At 41.1% G+C, this 19,189-nt stretch overlaps 1 protein-coding gene across 5 annotated transcripts in view; it reads right to left on the bottom strand.

Moving 5' to 3' along the window:
* Nucleotides 1–926: 926 nt before the first annotated feature.
* The window catches only part of Rad51c (RAD51 paralog C), a 33,701-nt gene continuing 15,438 nt past the window's right edge, over nucleotides 927–19,189 (bottom strand). Inside the window, exons 7-9 of one of the 5 annotated variants that reach the window (XM_052758178.1) lie at nucleotides 18,026–18,086; nucleotides 9,105–9,165; nucleotides 5,288–7,679 (exon numbers count right to left, since the gene is read on the bottom strand). In XM_052758178.1, the coding sequence (XP_052614138.1) occupies nucleotides 7,575–7,679; nucleotides 9,105–9,165; nucleotides 18,026–18,086 (227 nt within the window). In that variant the 3' untranslated portion in view covers nucleotides 5,288–7,574. Of the gene's footprint in view, nucleotides 1,643–5,287; nucleotides 7,680–9,104; nucleotides 9,166–14,492; nucleotides 17,952–18,025; nucleotides 18,087–19,189 lie in introns of those variants that run through there. The other 4 variants (XM_052758177.1, XM_052758176.1, XM_052758179.1 and 1 more) reach the window with 4 other exon arrangements.

Here is a 19,189-nt window from a genome sequence, read left to right as displayed (position 1 = left end):
CAAGGTGTGTTCTATACTTAGATATTGCTAAACTACTTCGCTTTCTACACTTAGATATTGCTAAATACTTTCTTCTTGGTTGATGGAATTGAGCCACAGCAACATTTGTGACTAGAAGGGAAGATGAAATGACTCCATTAACCTAGAGTGCTGCAGCATATGGCAATCATAGGAGGTAGACTAGCTGTGCCGGACAAGAGCCGAAGCAAGCCATGTGGCACAGACGTTATCAATTACCACACATGGTGACCATGCTGACACAATGCATCTTTTCCAGAAAGGAAGTAACTTGGGCATATGAAGTCATTTGCTGCCTTGTGAAAGAGTAATCTATAAATGACATTTCTGGCACCAAGGTAGCACACATGGTTTTCAGTAATTAAACCAAGGATTAAGATTTGAATTTTTACTTCGTACCTAAATAACGTTACGTTATTTGCAAAGGCAGCAATCAAAGTATATATGCAAAATAAGCATGAGTCTTTCAAACATAAAATTATTTTCAAATCCTGGCATGGGGTACTTTCCTGTAATCCCAGCACTTAGGGTGGAGGCAGGAAAATCCCAGGCTAACTTGAATTACATACAATACCCTGTCTCAAAACAAAACAAAAGCACCCACTGGCTGGAGAGATAGCTTAGTGGTTAAGATCACTGGTTGTTCAACTCCCAGCATCCACATCTAGCCACCAAATTATGGAGTATTTAACAGAAGTGATGGTTATTTGATACTATAAATGTTAGTATGCGGCATGTTCTTTCCATAATGAATCTTTTTTTTTTTTTTTTTTTTTTTTTTTTTTTTGGTTTTTTCGAGACAGGGTTTCTCTGTGTAGTTTTGCGCCTTTTCCTGGAACTCAGTTGGTAGCCCAGGCTGGCCTCGAACTCACAGAGATCCGCCTGCCTCTGCCTCCCGAGTGCTGGGATTAAAGGCATGCGCCACCACCGCCCGGCCATAATGAATGATTCTTAAGTGAATTACTAAAAAATCCACGTCAGTATTTTCTGACTAATTTTCACTCTACAAATCAGAGAGTGCACAACTTTCTGTAACTCCTACAGGACCCAATGGCACAAGGTACCCATGTGGTACAGAGATGTGCAGGCAAAACAGCCGTACACATAGCTTTACAAACCAATTATTATTCAAATATCCTCAAATCATCACATGAAATACTGAAATTTTATATCATTGAAAGTATATGCCAATAATTTCAAAACTCTTTAGGAATAAAGCCTGTGAGGAAAGTTCAGGATTAGATCTAAGGAAATAAACTTTTATTTTTTTGTTTTGAAAAGTATTTTATTGATAAAAACTTGTTAAATTTAACATTGTGGACCAAAAGCTGTGGAGCCCCCATGATACTTAACTAGGCCCTCTGGATATTCGAGACAGTTGTTTAGCTTAAACTGTTTGTGTGTCCACCCTCCTCCCCTCCCCCAGGCAGGGGATCGGGATCCATCCCTGGTGCATGAGTGGGCTTTTTGGAGCTTAGTGCCTATGGTGAGACACCTTGTGCAGCCTTGGTGCAGGGAGTAGGGGCTTGGACCTGCCTCGGCTGAATGTACCAGACTCTGCTGTTTCCCCATGGGAGACCTTGACCTGGAGGAGGTGGGAAGGAGGGAAGGGTTGGGGGAAAGGCTGGGGGGTGGGAAGAGGAAGAAGGGGGAATCTGTGGTTAGTATGTAAAATGAATAGAAGATTTCTTAATAATAAAAAAAGGGAAAAAAGGAAAAAATTAACATATAGAGTGATGTTTATTGGAGTTTTTTTTTTTTTAGGTTTTTATTTTCTTTTTGTTTTACATGCTAACCAAAGCGTCCCCTCCCCCACAGTAATTACTTCTTCTAAGTACCAACAAAAAAATTGCAATGCAAAGAAACATGATAAGCACAGTGCCTTAAGAGACTCTACTGGGCGTTGGGCACCATGGTGCACACTTTTAAATGCAGCACTGGGAGGCAGAGCAGCCCCCGCCTGAGTCCCCAAGCCCAGCCTGGGATAGGAAGTGAGACAGGGTTTCAGGTAGAACTGCCTGACCTCCACTGCTGTGTAGCAGAGAACAACCTTGAGCTTCTGATCCTCCTGCCTCCATGCCTGGTTTGTATCTTGAGGAGCACTATGTCTGGCCCTAAGAAAATGTGATATACATTCCTTCAGATGGGTGCTTCATGGACTAAAAGAAATTGAAGGCTTGGAATAGTTACCAGTAAGAAATAATCAGAGTACAGGAAAAAAAAAACACACACACACACACACAAAACAGTATCAATGGGAATAAAGAGAAACAAAAGACACAAAACAAAAAGACTTGAAATTCTTTAAAAGGTATAGGAAGAGGGGCTGGAGAGATGGAGAGATGGCTCAGAGGTTAAGAACACCAACTGCTCTTCCAGAGGTCCTGATTTCAATTCCCAGCACCCACATGGTGGCTCACAACCATCTGTGATGAGATCTGGTGCCCTCTTCTGTGTACCTAATAAAGAAATCTTAAAAACAAAACAAAACAACAGTATAGGAAGAAACAATTTGGGAAGATCTAGCAGCCTATCCAGAAAGGTTCATGGGAAACCATGCCAGTTTTCTACTGCTTCAAAACAAACTGTTCTAAAACTTCGGTATCTAGAATTGAAATCCTTTTACTTTTCCACAACTCTGTATGTTTACTGAGCTTGGCTAAGTGGTTCTCCTCTGCAGCTCTCCAAAGCTACAGTCCACAAGTGGACTGACTATGTGAAGGTTCAACAGGGCAAGATAACTGTAGCTGAAGCTTTCCTGGTCCTGCCCGGCTCCCTTGGCCCGGCAGCCACTTGGACCCAAGTAAACACACAGAGGCTTGTATTAATTAAAATTGTTTGGCCATTCACATTATGCTTTTTTTCATTTACACTGAAAACACTCAAGTAGAAAATGATTAATTACAGGAGGAGATGGGTCACATGTAGCTTAGGAAGGCTTCAATGCCCTATGTATTCAAGGCTATCCTTTATTTGCTGATTCTCCTGCCTTTGCCTCCCAAATGCTGGAATTTATTTTTTTTAAATATTCTATTCTTTGAATGTTTGCCTTCATGTATGGGTGTGCATCGAGTAAGTACCTGGTTCCTGTGGAGACCAGAAGAGGGAGCTGGATCCCCTGGAACTTAAGTTACACAAGGTGTGAGCTGCCATGTGGGTGCCGAGTACTGAACTTGGGTCATTTGCAAGGGCAGCAAGTGCTTTAACCACTAAGCCATCTCTACCATTCTAAGTGCTGGGATTTCAGTTCCGTCACCACACCTATCAGCCCTGGATGTCCTGAAACTCACTCTGTAGACCAGACCAGGCTGGCCTCAAACTCAGAGATCTGCCTGCCTCTGCCTGAGTGCTGGGACTAAAGGCATGTGCTGGGGGTGGAGGGCTTATTAAGCCATTTATTTTTGTCTTCATTTAACATTTTTTTCTAAGAAGTAGTGTACTTCCTATTATTGAACCAGTTAGTTTCATAATTATACTTTTCTCTTTGAGCCTCAATTTATATGGCTTATTGACATAAATTCTCTTTACATCACTGTTTGTTTTTTGTCCCTTATCTTGCAACCTATTTTTGAAAGTTGGTAGGATATAATCTCCTTGAGTTCTCCCTCCATCCCTTTTGAATGAGTATAATTTTTATATCTTCACAAAATAAATTACACATAAGAACCATATTTAAAGTAATAGAATGCTTAAGAGCTCCCCTCTTACTACACTAATGGAAGTCAAATGGACAGCTGAAGTATCACAAAGCCTATGCCAAAGGTGAACTGGAACTGAAGACAAGCAAAGAAATATACTACAGTCAAAAATACATGAAATCTTGTCAACATATTTTATGCCAAAATCAGTTCTAAGGGAGCAAAATGTTCTGTAAATTTTAACAGTAACAGTAAATTTAGGCACTGATGTTAACTAAAAATACATATTATAAACAGCTTCTCTCCTGTAACTCAGTATGTTTTTTTAAAGCAATAGAACACTTCATCTTTGTCTCAAAACTGAAATTCAAGGTATTACAAGAGTAATCTTAATATTATTGATTTTTATTGTTTTATTTATTTTTGACACAGGGTCTTGCTGTACAGCTCAGGCTAGGCTGGAACTAGCAGCAATCCTCATGCCTCAGCCTCCTGAGTGCTGAGATTACAGGTGTGTAGCAAACACACCTCTGTGATCATGAAAGTAAATGTCACTTTTTCCAATATTTTCAGTGCTGATCATTTCCAGTGCCTGTCTGTCTCATACTGCTTCTATAAAAATAGAAACCAGAAAAATCAATCATTTATAAACAATCTTGTTTATAAATAAGGGCAGTGAAAATAAATATGAAAGAAAAATAAAGATGCCCAAATTGGCATTTCTTGAAGTCTCAGGCAGAGTAAGAATATGGGTCCTCTAACGTTAGTCCTATCAGATCATACTGTAATTTTCCCACCAATCACAGAAACTTGATTAAGAACATTATTGACAAAAATAAAGCACAGTGGGGCTGGGAGATGGCTCAGCGGTCAAGAGCACACACTTACAATCCTGGTGCTCCTATTGCATATCTGGAGGCAGAGACAGGAGAATTCCTGGGAGCTTGCAGACCAGCGGGCTTGGCCAATGCAAAGAGAGGCTGTCTCAAACATGGCAGAAAGCAAGGACCAACAAGGCTGTCCTCTGACCACCCCATACGGACTGCAGATCACATACAACCACATTCACGCACACACACAAATATGCACACAAACACACATGCATCACGGAAGAGATTAGCAGAATGATTTGTGTGTGTGTGTGTGTGTGTGTGTGCACGTAGAGGCCTGATCACATCTCAAAGTGTCATTCCCCAGGAGCTATACACCCTGCTTTTAAGATGGCCTCATTGGCTTGAAGCCCAGGTTCAGCTGGGCTGGCTGGTTCATGAACCCCAGTGATCTGCCTGTCTCAGATTCCTTTCACGCAGGTTCCAAGGATGGAACTCATATCCTCATGCCTGCGGCAAGCATTTTACTCAATGAATTATCTCTCAGACATCGATAGAATGATCTCTAAGTTTTTCTCTAGTAATATAGATATGTAATAACTATATTTAAAATATTAAGCCTGTATCCTAAAAATAAACAAAACCAAGTACTGAATTAGGTTATGTGAGCTTTTAACTTTATATTGTATGTCATAATAAACACCTAAACTTATTTAGAATTAAAATGATTTTCCAAGTACCGCAATGGACAAGGTAAATTTCTAGAATTCATTCTTCCCCAAATGAGGTTTTTTTTTTTTTTTTTTTTTTTTTTTTGGTTTTTGGAGACAGAGTTTCTCTGTGTAGCTTTGCGCCTTTCCTGGAACTCACTTGATAGCCCAGGCTGGCCTTGAACTCACAGAGATCCGCCTGCCTCTGCCTCCCGAGTGCTGGATTAAAGGCGTGCGCCACCACCGCCCGGCCCAAATGAGTTTTTAAAGTAAATTTTTTATCAGCTTATGTTGTACTAGTTGTGTCCACAACATAGTAAAACATGGAAATGACATTAAAAACACTGGAAATGATCACGTGATATACCTATAATAAAATGTCTTCATGAAGTATGGCGGTGCACACCTTTACCCCAGCACTTAGGAGACAGAGGCAGGTGGATTGCTGTGAATTGGAGGCTGCCAGCAGGGTCTACAAAAGTGAATTCCAGGACAGCCAAAGCTGTTGTTACAGAGAAACCCTGCCTTGAAAAAAAAAACAACAAAAGTCCTCATGAAACCCATTACTATGTACAACAAATATGCCCATTAAAAACAACAAGCAACACTGGGGGACTGGAAAGCTGGTTCAGCAGTTAAGAACATTCGCTGCTCTTGCAGAGGACTTAAGTTCCGTTCCCAGCACCTCTACGGTATCTCAGAACTGCCTGTAACCAGTTCCAGGGATCAAACTTTCCCTCCTGAGCTTTATAGGCACCAGGCACACACATGGGACACAGATAAATAAGCAGGCAAAACACTTATAAATCTTTGAAGTATTTTGTGTGCATACAAATGTATTTGTGTTAGCTTTTCATCACTATGGCTGAGATAAAAGGTTCCTTTTGGCTCAGTTTTAGAGGTTGTAGCCCATGATCAGACAAGATCATTGCTTCCAGGCCTCTGGTGGGTTTTCCAGATGGCGAAGGCAGATGTACACATGACAGGACTGAACTGCTCACCTCAGGACCAGTAAGCAAGAGAAAAGAGACTTGGGTCCCACAATCCTTTTTGAAGTGCATCTTTCAATGATCTAAAGAATTCCCATCAGGCTCCACTTCTCAGTTTCCACATCTTCCTGGGAAACAAACTTTTAGCCACATGAACCTTCAATGGATACTTTAAAGTCACACTATCAATATTCACATGTGTACATCAATTACCAGAAAGGGTAATCATATTGATGACATGAAATAAAAGGAATTCTGTATCTTTTTAATTGATCATACAATCTAACTCTAAGATGAAATCCAAACACAACCACCATCTGCCACATGGACTTGTTTGTCAAAATCAACTGGAGACAGCAAGTAGAGAAAAAGACTGGATTTTCCCTCAGAAATAGGGTTTCTTTGTGTAGCCCTGGCTGTCCTGGAACTCACTCTGTAGCCCAGGCTGGCCTAGAACTCAGAGATCCACCTGCCTCTGCCTCCCAAGTGCTGGGATTTAAGAGTGCATCACCACCAACCAGCATTAGAGAACATTTTTGGCTCTTGCAGAGGACTGGGGGGGTCTGGTTCCCAGCACCTTCAAGGTGGTTCAGGGTCATTTGTAACTCCAATTCCAGGGGATCCACCAGCCTACTCTGGCTTTTGCAGGTACCAGCATACACATAGTGAACATACATACAAGGGAAAGAGGCCCAGACACAGCTTCTGTGACAGGCTTACTGGCAGGTAACACCCAGACCCAGGAAAAGCCATAAGCTGACCCCACCCAGAGAGGGCCTACATCTAAGGGGAAGTATCCGACATCCCAAACATTCTAATCATTAGATAAGGTTAGATAAGATGGCCAGATGTCCCTGAGTCTAGCACACACCTATTTCTGTTTTACAGATACTCCTAGACAAATGTCAGCCAATCAGGGTCCTGAACCCTAGAAATCCCCTCACCCCAACCTCTGCTATGATAAAAAAAAAAAAAAAAAAAACCCTACCCCACCTAAGCTCAGGGCTCTCTGCTCTCACCGCTGTGTCCAACAGACAGAGAGACCAAGCTTGGAGCTTGAAAATAAAGGCTCTTTACTTTTACATGTGGTATTCAATCTCTGTGGTGGTCTTTTTGGGGTCCCTGAGATCTGGGCATACACCATACACAGAAAAATAAATTAAAAAGAAAAGTAGAAGTAGAAAATCAACTTCCCACAAAGTTGTCCTCTTACTACATGTACACCACGGCAAGGGGGGAGCTTTTTCCATTTTCCCATTCACATCATATAATTCTGATTCATTCCTGCCACAGTATGTGTTTACACTCTAAAGAGTATAAGCTACTTATGTGTACTACAATGACTATCACATCCTAAGTCTAACTGTACGCATTGACACTAGTTGGGGGTCAGCATTCTTCTTCCTCTGGCTCTCGTGACCGTTTCCGGAAACTCGAAGAACCTCCTGTCTGTGATGAAGAAGCAGGGACAGCAGCATCTCTAAATCCCTGAGGCTGCAAGATGAAGAAATACACAAATACACTTAAAGGACATTTAGAAGAAGGACTAATTTCTAAATAATCTTTTTTGTTGTTGTTTGAGACAGGGTTTCTCTGTGTAACAGTCCTGGCTGTCCTAGATCTTGTAGACCAGGCTGGCCTTGAACTCACAGAAATCCCCTTGCCTCTGCCTCCCAAGTGCTGGGATTAAAGGCATGTGCCACCACTGCCCAGTTTTCCCAAGTTTTTAAATAACACTAGATAAGAATATTCTCTAAGACTCATAGTTCAGTGGTGAAACCCCAATGCCCTTTTGCCCAAGTTAACAACAAAAAGTTCTCTAAAAAGAATCCTAATAAGTCTTATGGTACCTGTTGGGAGAAGTGGAAAGAAATAGTTTGTCCTGCTACCTAGGTGCTCTACAAATCATTTTCACAATAAAATATTCAGCATAGCATGTGGCAGGCATCTGTAATAGCAGTCTTCAAGCAGTTAAAGCAGGAAGATCAAAAGTTCAAGGCCAGCCTAAAATACATAACAAGATCTCTTCTCAAAAAGATAAAACAATTAAATGCGGGTTAGTGTAAGTTAAGTAAGGTTAGTATAAAACTAAGTGGAGAATTTATTTTCAGAAATGCTTTCAATTTTTCTTTTTATCCTTATAAAAATAAGATGGCTGCTTAGTGTGGTGGTGCACACCTTTAATGCTAGCACTCCCAGAGGCAGAGGTAGGTGAATCTCTTGAGTGTGAGGCCAGCCCGGTCTACAGAGTATGTTCCAGGACAGCCAGGGCTATAGAGAGAGACCCTGTCACAAAAACAAATACAGAATCAAGCGCTGGAGAGAGTTGGCTCGGTGGTAAGGGCACTTGTTCTGGAGGAAGACCCAAGTGTGAATCCCAGCCCCCACTTGGAAGCTCGTCCTCCTCGGGCACCAAGCATACAAATGGTAGACAGATGCAGACACACAAAGCAACAAACTGTACACTATATTAAATAAACAATGACGCTCAAGGTCAGGCTTAGCTTTAAAGAGAGTTTGAGGCCAACTTGGGCCTGGAGTCCAATGATGCGAATGCTCAGAAAATTAACATTTCAAAGTGTTACAACTATCTACGGACCAAAATGACCAATATTAACACTTTCCTTTTTGTTGCTGTTGCTGGTATTTTAAGACAGGACCTCATGCTGACTATACTGGTCTATCTCAGGCTCCTAAGTTCAGGCGTGTGCCATCATGTCCAATTGTATCTTTTCCTTTTGAAAAGTTCCAACATAAAAATCTCTGTAGATTTTACAGATGCCATGGAACATACATAAATATTTCCTCTGTTCTCAAAGATCAATTTCAGTTGAACTCTGACTACAGTACTCATTTGTACATGACCTTAGATAATTACTGCCCACCAACACCAACATCCCACTCTGATTAAATACTGACTGTGATCTGAAACGGTACTGTGGACTCCTTCTGGCTTGGTGACTTATACAATGTTGCAAACCTGCTTGAAGAAAAGAAAGTACATATAAACATTGCCTTAATTGGGTCACATGGCTGATGTCATAATTTAAATGGGCAGAGTCCTATACTATACTTCTATCAAGTGTTCTCAAGGACACAAAATGTAAAGAAATATTAAAACAAAACAAAACAACTTTCCCCACAGGGTACCATGGCAGATGCCTTTAGTTTCAGGTTAGCAGAGTTAGGATTTTTTTGAGCCCAGGAGTTCAAGACCAGTCTGTGTCTTAAAACAAACAAACAAAATACTTCTTAAAAAAATACTTGTTTTAAAAATGATAAGTGGCACTGGTTACGGTGCTGAAAGGTCATGAGGCATGAGCCACAACAAAACCCAGTATCAGAGCTTCATGAGGAGGAAGGCGGTGGGGGGACGACACAGGGGCGGGGGGGGGGGGGGGGGGGGGGGGGGGGAGGACGACGACGACGACGACGAACGGACGGGGACGGACACACACACACACACACACACACACACACACACACACACACACGGACGACGACATGACACAACGAAAGGATCAGGCCTGGAGAAGAAGCAGAGAACAGAGAGACAGTGGGAACAGGAGAGAACAGAGAGGAAGGAGGAGGAGTCTGTGTCCGGCTATTTAAGGATTCCCATGAACACGCACAGGTGGGCTTAGGGAGCTACCCCATGCGCTATTGTGTGACCACGCCACAATACCCCTTGCTTAGCTGCTGAACTGTGCATGTGTGCCCATGCAGCTGGAGTGGCAGCAGAATCCTAACAATACTTCCACGCAAGCATGCAATAACAAGTACATCCAATACAGTTGTTTATATACATAAAAATTTAAAGCAAATTAAATGACAGATTCAAATAAATTATTTCATAGGCAATGCTACTTATGCTAAAAATTAAAAGTGTGGAAAATATGTAACAAAAAAGGTACTAATAACACATGAAAAAAAGTTATATCATCACTCATCTTAAGTTATAGGACCACACATGTTAAGTTATATGAGCACATATTTTATGTGATCACTCAAGTCATATGACCACACATTATGTATTATATGACCACACACATTATATGACTACACATCTTAAGTGACAGATACAGAAGTCAGTTAGTGGCACTGGGAATATAGTAGTGTTTGATGAACACGACTGAGGCTCTGGGTTCAATCCACAGCACTGCCAAAAAAGAAAAACTGCTGGGTAGTATTGGGCACACGCCTTTAATCCCAGCACTTGGGAGGCAAAGGCAGGCGGATTTCTGAGTTCCAGGACAGCCAGGGCTACACAGAGAAACACTATCTGGAAAAACAAAAAACAAAAACAGGAAAGAAAGAAAAAGAAAAAAGAAAAACTGCTAGAAGCCAAAGATTAATAGTGCTGGTCATGGTGGCACACACCTATAACCTTCACATTTAGAGTGAAGGCAGATAGGTCAGGAATTCAAGGTCATCCTCACGATATGGAGAGTTTGAGAGGCCAGCCTTGGCTACACCATACCCTATCTCCTGCCCCCACAAAAAGTAAGTAGGCATGCATACACGTTTTTAAAGACTTGCTTTTATTATTTTTAATTATGTGTAGGGGTGTGTGTCTGTCTGGAGTATGTACACATGAGTGCATGAACTCTCAGAAGCCAGAGGCATCACATCCTGGAGACGGAGTTACACAGACAGTTGTAGCCCCCTGATGTGTAGGTTGAGAACAAAATTCAGGTCCTTGGGAAGAACAGCAAGTGCTCTTAACCACTGAACTACCTGTCCAGCCCTGTTTTTTATAGTGTAAATAAAACTGAAGGCACACAGAAGCCAGAGGCTGAGTCAGGCATCTTCTATCTCTCTTTACCCTATTTTTTTCTGATAGGGTCTTTCACTGATCCGAGGGTTCAACAAGTCTGCCAGATGTACTACTATTTCTTCCTCACCTCTCAAATATTATTAAGGACCAGCCTTAATAATCTTCCCAGGGGTCCAGAAGAGGAGCTACAAACGGCAAGAACTATTTTCGGGGAAAAGAATCTAAGTTCACTGAGTTCTTCTGTCCGTCGACTTTATTCCTCTGGGATAAAATTCTATCTACACAGCTTCAGTACTATTCTCATGCCTAACTCCTTTCTTGCCTGATTTCTCTCTACCTTTATCTGCTGTCCCCTCTAAGTTCTATCTTAATTCTCTCATCTTAGTTCTGCCCCATCTGGCTCTTCTTCATCTTCCATCTCATCCTAAAGTTCTCTAGTCAAAATTCTCCTCTCTCTCTTTATTCCTCTCAGTTCTCTCCAAGTCTCTGAGGTATTCAGTTATAAACTCAAGCAATAGCAATCCTCTGGCAGAGCAAGGTCACCAAGCTTGAATTCTTACAGGTTCATAAAGGCAGACAAGAGTTTTCCCCAGGCAATAACCATCAGGCTTTCTTTTACAACCCAAAAGGGAAGTGGTAAAGGAGGAGGTCAACTGAGAGCTAATGATCAGTTAGTATATCAAAAAAAGGGAATTTATGTGATCAATTCCTAGAAGTGGTTAGGTAAAATGTTAGAAGTCTATACTGTTAGTATAAATACCACTAAGGCTGTCTAAGAAAGGAGGGTCTCCAAACCCAGAAAGACAAACATGATATGTACTCACTCATAAGTGGATACTAGATAAAGCAAAGAACAATCAGACTGCAACCCACAGAACCAGGGAGGCCACATAGCAGGGGGGAACCTAGGATGACTGGCTTATAATAAGTTTTGGTTTTACTCAATCACTGGGCAAGCCTCAATGAAACATTTCACTATTAGGATAAGAATTTATACTGTATCTAGCTGATAAGAGAAAAATAAATAAATAAATAAATAAATAAAAAGAAAAAAAAAGGAGGGTCTCAGCTTAAATTGTACAAGAAATAAAGCTATCTGTCTGACCTAGCTGACAGGTGTTGTTTCCATAAGGGTGCTACCTTAGTTCAGGAGATCATTTGGCCTTGGATGCTTGATAGGTATTTTAGATAAAAACAGTTAGGAGTTCTTGAAAGCGCACATAGCATACATGAAAATCATAATCATTGTAGGGATCATCTAATATATATAGAAAAGCTAAACTATCACCAAGACTTCTTAAGCCATGCTTTGACCTTCGGAAAAGTCCTTGACCTTTCCAAGTAGTAGCTTTTGAGATAGTAGCTGGGTTCCATTACACTTTCCGTGGCATGCAGCACTCCGGTGCTAGGACTGCAAATGCACATCACCATGCCTGACTGTGTATGCGGTGTTGGAGATCCAACCTCAAGCTCTTATGCCTGCCTGGCAAGCACTTTACAGCCTGGGTCATCCATCACCCAACACCGCCATCTCCACAGTGTTAACAGCAAGAACACAAAAATCTTTCAAGTTTCTTCTGATGAGCTGCTGCTGGTGGTGCACACCCAAAACTGCAGCAGATGGAGGGGCTATGAGGACTGCTGTAAATTCAAGGACCACCTCGGTTACATAACAACTTTGAGGCAAGCCTGGATAAATGACTGTTTAAAAAAAAAGATACTTTTTTTTGTGTTGATGCCTGGAACCTAGGGCCTCACACATGCTTAGAGAAGCACTTGACACCTCCCTTAAAATTACTTCTGTGGGGCCAGGCGGTGGTGGCACACGCCTGTAATCCCAGCACTCGGGAGGCAGAGCCAGGCAGGTCTCGGTGAATTTGAGGCCAGCCTGGTCTACAGTGTGAGATCCAGGACAGGCACCAAAACTACACAGAGAAACCCTGTCTCAAAAAAACAACAGCAACAACAAAATTACTTCTAGGCCAGGCAGTGGTGGCGCACGCCTGTAATTCCAGCACTCAGGAGGCAGAGCCAGGTGGATCTCTGTGAGTTCAAGGCAAGCCTGGTCTACAGAGCTAGTCCAGGACAGGCTCCAAAGCTACAGAGAAACCCTGTCTCAAAAAACCAAATTAAAAAAAAAAAAATAAAATTAAATAAATTATAACAAAAAATACTTCTAAGCCGGGCGGTGGTGGTGCACGCCTGTAATCAGCACTAGGGAGGCAGAGGCAGGCGGATCTCTGTGAGTTCGAGGCCAGCCTGGTCTACAGAGTGAGTTCCATGAAAGGCACAAAGCTACACAGAGAAACCCTGTCTCGGAAAAAAAAAAAAAAAGTTGAAAAAAAAATACTTCTAAAACATTTAAGTCATTCACAACAGCAAAAAGATTGAAGCAACAGTGTCAACTAGGAGGTAAATAAAACGTGGAATATAATAAAACACTTGTTTTTAGGATGAAACTTCTGACATGGCTGCAAAATTAAACCTTGAAGAGATTATTCTAAGTGAAATAAGTAAATCAAACATTGTATGATTCCAATTATATTTGGTTCTTGGAGCAGTCAGATTCAGAGACAGAAAGTAGAATAGTGGTTGCCAGGGACAACATTACTGTTTAGTATTGAAGCAAGGGAAGATGAAAAAGTTCTGGCAATAAATGGTAGCGAAGGTCACACAAGAATACAAATGTAGTTAATGCCAGCCGACAATACAAACACAGTTAAAATGCAGTGAACGTCCATTCTATTGCAATTTTATGTGATAGAGATTCCAACTTAACAGGAAAACAGTCACAGACCTCAGGAGTAGGGAAATCATTAGTTGTTTTTTTTTTTTTGGGGGGGGGGGGGTTGAGACAGGGTTTCTCTCTGTAGTTTTGGTGCCTGTCCTGGATCTTGCTCTGTAGACCAGGGTGGCCTCGAACTCACCTGGCTCTGTCTCCCGAGTGCTGGGATTAAAGAAAGGTGTGCGCCACCAACACCCAGCTCAGTCATTAGTTTCTACACAACATAATACTCATTCGTTTTCTTTTTCTTTTCTTTTCCTTTTTTTTTTTTTTTTTTTAGAGACAGGGTTTCTCTGTGTAGCTTTGGAGCCTCTCCTGAAACTCCTGAAAGTCATCCTGACTTCCACGTATGTATGGCAGGCACTTGCCCATAAATATGCAAAGAAAAGCCCTCACTTTTGACTCAATAAAAATGAGCTAATTTTTCTGGGTGGTGGTGGCACGTCTTTAACCCCAGCACTCAGGAGGCAGAGGCAGGAAGATTCAAGGCCAGCCTGGTCTGTAGAGAGAGTTCCAGGACAGCCAGGGCTACACAGTGAAACCTTGTCTCAAAAAAACAAAAGGAGCTGGGCAGTGGTGGCGCACGCCTTTAATCCCAGCACTCGGGAGGCAGAGGCAGGCGGATCTCTGTGAGTTCGAGGCCAGCCTGGGCTACCAAGTGAGTTCCAGGAAAGGCGCAAAGCTACACAGAGAAACTCTGTCTCGAAAAACCAAAAAAAAAAAAAAAGGAAGAGAGAGAAAGAAAAAATTAGCTAGTCTTATAAAAAGTTAGTATGTAAGTCATCTCACATTACCAGTATATCCTAGAAGGTGCCAAGTACATCTGAACTTTTTGAGAAAATTATTAAGAAGTGGTAACCTCCCTGTGAGTTCGAGGCCAGCCTGGGCTACCAAGCGAGTCCTAGGAAAGGCGCAAAGCTACACAGAGAAACCCTGTCTCGAAAAACAAAAAAACAAAACAAGAAGTGGTAACCTCTCTTGCTCACTCTTGGTGTAGGGAATGATGAACCCAGGGCTTTCTAAGACAGAGTACAACTATGTGCCTCAAACTAGCCTGGAACTCACAACCTTCCTCTCAAGTGCTGAGATATAGGTATGTGATATGATACCATGCCCAAGACAAAAAAGTAGTAAGATTTTTAAGAAGCCTTTACACATTTAGTACAAATCCTAAAATCAACACCAGGTGTGGTGGCTTGTGCCTATAATGCTAAAGCAGGAGGCAGGAGGATTGCTAAGAGTTCTAGGCCAGCTTAAGCTATAAAAAGGAAAAAACAATCCTAAAGTCAAAAGCAATTCAATTAAGCTTTCAAGTTAGAAAATTCTCTTCAAATTTCTAGGTAAAAAATTTTGTATATCATGTCAGCATCTCAAAAAGATCTTTTTCTCAAGAGATCTTTTTAAACTAAACCAAAAAGAATCACTTGGCTCGTAGCCCTAGCTGAGATGAAGCTTAACATATGGCTGAGCTACATAGTTTGGGTCAGGAAGAAACAAGACAGAAGTACAATTTGTGCTCTAAAGCTGAGCACACATATGAAATGCTGTGTGGGGGTGTGATGTATTACTCCACTCTACCAGCAGATCTTCTTGGCAATGAGTGGTATAATTCTGAACAATCTTGGCCTCATATTATCATGAATATGCAAACTGGGGAACCCACATAATATAAGGACACAGACACGATCATTTAAGAATTGTTGGAATGTCATTCTATCATTTGTCAAAGGTTAAAATCAGATGTTATTGGGCAGGTGTGATGGTGCACACCTTTAATTTCAATACCAGGGAGGCAGAGGCAGTCTGATCTACATAGCAAGTTCCAGACCAGTCAGAGCTACATAGTAATAGCCTGTCTTAAAGAAAAAACAAAAAGCACAATATAAAATCAGATGTTACCAGTGAAGGATGGAAACTAGGCCATGATTACGTCTAAATTCAATTCACAATATAAATTTGTTTTTCAAGTCTTCAGTTTTCATTTTTCAGTGTTGATTTTTATAATTATAAATTTATAAATTGTCTTCGTATTTTTAAGATAAAATTGTAAAAGGCAGAGTGCTTATCTAGCATTTCCTAGGCCCCACTCCCCAATATCAGGGGAATAAAATGGGGTGTAGTGAGACTCTTCTGTAATCCTAGTACTACAAGGTAGAGGCGAAAATTTCAGGAATTAAGGCAATCCTATGCTATCTAGTAAGTTCCACGCCAGCCTGGGCTATTTGACATCTTATCTCAAGAACAAACAAAAAATAAATAAACAACATATAAGACTTCATGTAGTCTTGTGGATACGCCTATAGCTCAGTGGGAAAGCTTGTATTTGGCATGCCAGAAGTCCTCGGTTCAATTTCCAGTACCCAAAACCAAAACCAAACAAAACCCCCATAGTCCCTACACGCAAAGATTTCACAAAACTTTAAAGACAAAAATATCTGATTTCAAACAATAAACAAAAATATCTTGATTCTTAAGTTACTAAACAAGGTCAATTAATTCTGATTATTATAAAGTAAGCACATTACCATCATATGCCCAAAGATTTGAAAGAAACAATTTGGAGGAAAAGTACTTTACTAGGGAAGAAAAGAATAAAAGCTATACATTCAGGTTTGTATGCAATATTACAATTATCTTCTAGAAAACAGTTATTACAGGAGAAAGGGGAAAAAAAATTCATGCCTGACCCAGTTAGGTTTTAGTGAGTACCCTTCCGAGTAATCTTTTAGCACTGACTCATGCAGTTTCTATCTCCAGAGGCTACTTCCAAAAAGTCCAGTAACTTCCTTTTCAAAATATAGACTGTAAGGGCTAGAGAGGTGGTGGAGTAGTCAAGAGCTTTCACTGCTCCTGCAGAGGACTGGGGTTCAGTTCCCAGCATCCACATGGTGGCTTACAACCATCTGTAATTCCAGTTCCAGGGGATCCAATGCCCTCTGCTGACCTCTGTGGGCACCAGAGATGCACGTGTTGTACATACATACATGCAAAAAACAGGCAGGAAGACAACTCACATAAAATTAAATAAATAATTTTTTAAAAGCTGGGAGTGGTGGCACACTCCTTTAATCTCAGCACTCAAAAGGCAGAGGCAGGCAGATCTCTGTGAGGCTCAAGGCCAGCCTGGGCTACACATGGAACTCAAGGACAGCTAAGATTACATAAAAAGACACTATATCAACCACCACCACCACCACCACCACCACCACCACCACGGCCAAAAATTTTGTACATGATATTGATATGGCTTTCTCTTTTCTCTTTTTGCTGGAGCTGAGGACCGAACCCACGGCCTTGTACTTGCTAGGCCAGCGCTCTACCACTGAGCTAAAGTTCCAACCCCTTCTTTTCTTTTTTGTGCAGTCTGATTGTCCTAGTCTGATCTGGACATACAGTCCAGGTTAGCCTCAGTCTCCTGAGTGCTGGGATTAGACATGTGCCAACATAGCTAGCCACAATATGGATTTGAAAGAGCATTAGAAGGTGGCATGTAATACAGCTTTCTAAAAAAATACAGTATCACTGACCAAGCTCAATATTGCCCTACATACTGCCTCAGTTTCCTCCTTTATTAGAGCACTTCCATACCAAGTTCTCTAGGTTATGTCAATTAATCACAAAGCAGAAAGGCTGGCATAAATCTGACATTTTTTGAAGTTCAGAATAAAAGGCTTCATAGCTTTCCATGGCCTATTTTAAAGAAAAGGAAAGCTGGTTCATTCACTTGCTCAGCAGCTTTAGAAACAAACACAAAGGCTCCATGCTGCCATGATTTTATTTTAAAGAACAATACTTGTGAAAGGCAGGTAAATACATGGGTAATAAAAGGGAAAATGGCAGACACAATTTCATGCAAGAACTATATTAAGCAACTAAGAAAAACCATCCTGTTTCCCACATACATTAGTCCTAACACTAACCTCCAAAGTTTTCTTATTGTCCTGATTTTATTCCTCTTTCAATCCCTTCTAGGAACACCGAGTACCACCTCCTTCTTCATAGCTAATAAATGATTTCAAAGAGTATCAGAAGGCAGCAATTCCTCGGCCACCTACATGCTCCAGGTGCATTCACTCCATCATTTAAATACACAAAGAATTCTCTCTGCAGCTGAATGTGCAGCATTCAGAGTATGTTTGCTCTGATGTCACACACGGCAACACAAGCAGTGGTTGACGGGTCACTGCAGACCTCAGGCTGGGGACTAATGGAGAAACCACTAAGTATTCAGTGCAATTAGAATGATATTCTGAATTATGAACTGATTTCGATACTGACCTTTGCTTTTGTTCCCAGTGAAAAATAAGCCTTATTGTAGCAGCATGTCCCCAGCTTTCCCCTAAAAAAAAAAAAATTAACTATATAAGACTTTTAGACTATAAGCCTATAGTCTAAAACTATAAAGTTAAAAACTATAGTATTTTTTTAAGTTGCTTAGAATGTCTCTGGCCAAATCTCTGGCCAAATACTATCTTATATTACCAAATTCAGATTAAGAATATTCTTGGACCAGATGATGGCAGCACATGCCTTTAATTCCAGCTCTCAGGAGGCAGAGGCAGGTGGATCTCTGGGAGTTCAAGACCAGTCTGTTCTACAGAGCCAGTTTCAGGACAGCCAGGGCTGTTACACAGAGAAACTATCTTGAGAAACTAACAAAAAAGAAAGGAAGGAAGGAGAAAAGAAAAGAAAAATATAATAATTTTACTTAAAAAAAAAAAATTCTTGGTTTTGGCCAGGCAGTGGTGGTGTACACTTTTAATCCTAGCACTCAGGAGGCAGAGGCAGGAGAATCTCTGAGTTTGAGGCCAGCCTGGTCTACAGAGTGAGTTCCAGGACGACCAAAGTTACACAGAGAACCCTGTCTCAAAAACAAACAAACAAAAAAACAAATCAAACCAAGGAAATGTTCTTGGTTTCAAAACCTGCAGGATATGAGTAAGAGATCCTAAGAGTGACAGAGCTTTAATTATCTAGGAAAGCAATGCAAATCATTACTCTCTATTGTTTCATGGACAGGTTACAGTTTCAGTGTATTACCAATCTCCCACTCCATAAGGCCTACTGTGTATTTTTGACACCCAGTAACAGGGTCTCATTTGGTCCTAACTGGCCTAGAACTCGATATGTAGACCAGGCTAGCCTTGAAATAAGAGAACTCTGCCTGCTTTTACCTCTGGTGATAGGATTAAAGACATGCCATCATGGAGATTTCATTATGCAGTCCAGGCTTGCCTGGGACTTCTGGGCTAAAGTGATCTTCCTACTTCAGCCTCATGAGGAGCTGGGGCTACAGCTCTTTATCATGTTTGGCATATTGAGTATTACTGGACTTCAGTAGAGATAGCTCTTGAAGTATTGTGTTCTAATAAAATCACATTAGGAATATACCTGTTTGCACTAGTATGATGTGTATTTAAATAGACTCATTCTCCTTCCTGC

The sequence above is a fragment of the Peromyscus californicus genome, unplaced genomic scaffold (genome assembly GCF_007827085.1).
Source record: "Peromyscus californicus insignis strain IS unplaced genomic scaffold, ASM782708v3 Scaffold_3__1_contigs__length_106647218, whole genome shotgun sequence".
Taxonomy (NCBI): Eukaryota; Metazoa; Chordata; class Mammalia; order Rodentia; family Cricetidae; genus Peromyscus; species Peromyscus californicus.
Note: the sequence above shows the minus strand (reverse complement) of the source record. Positions and strands in the feature narration are given on the sequence as shown.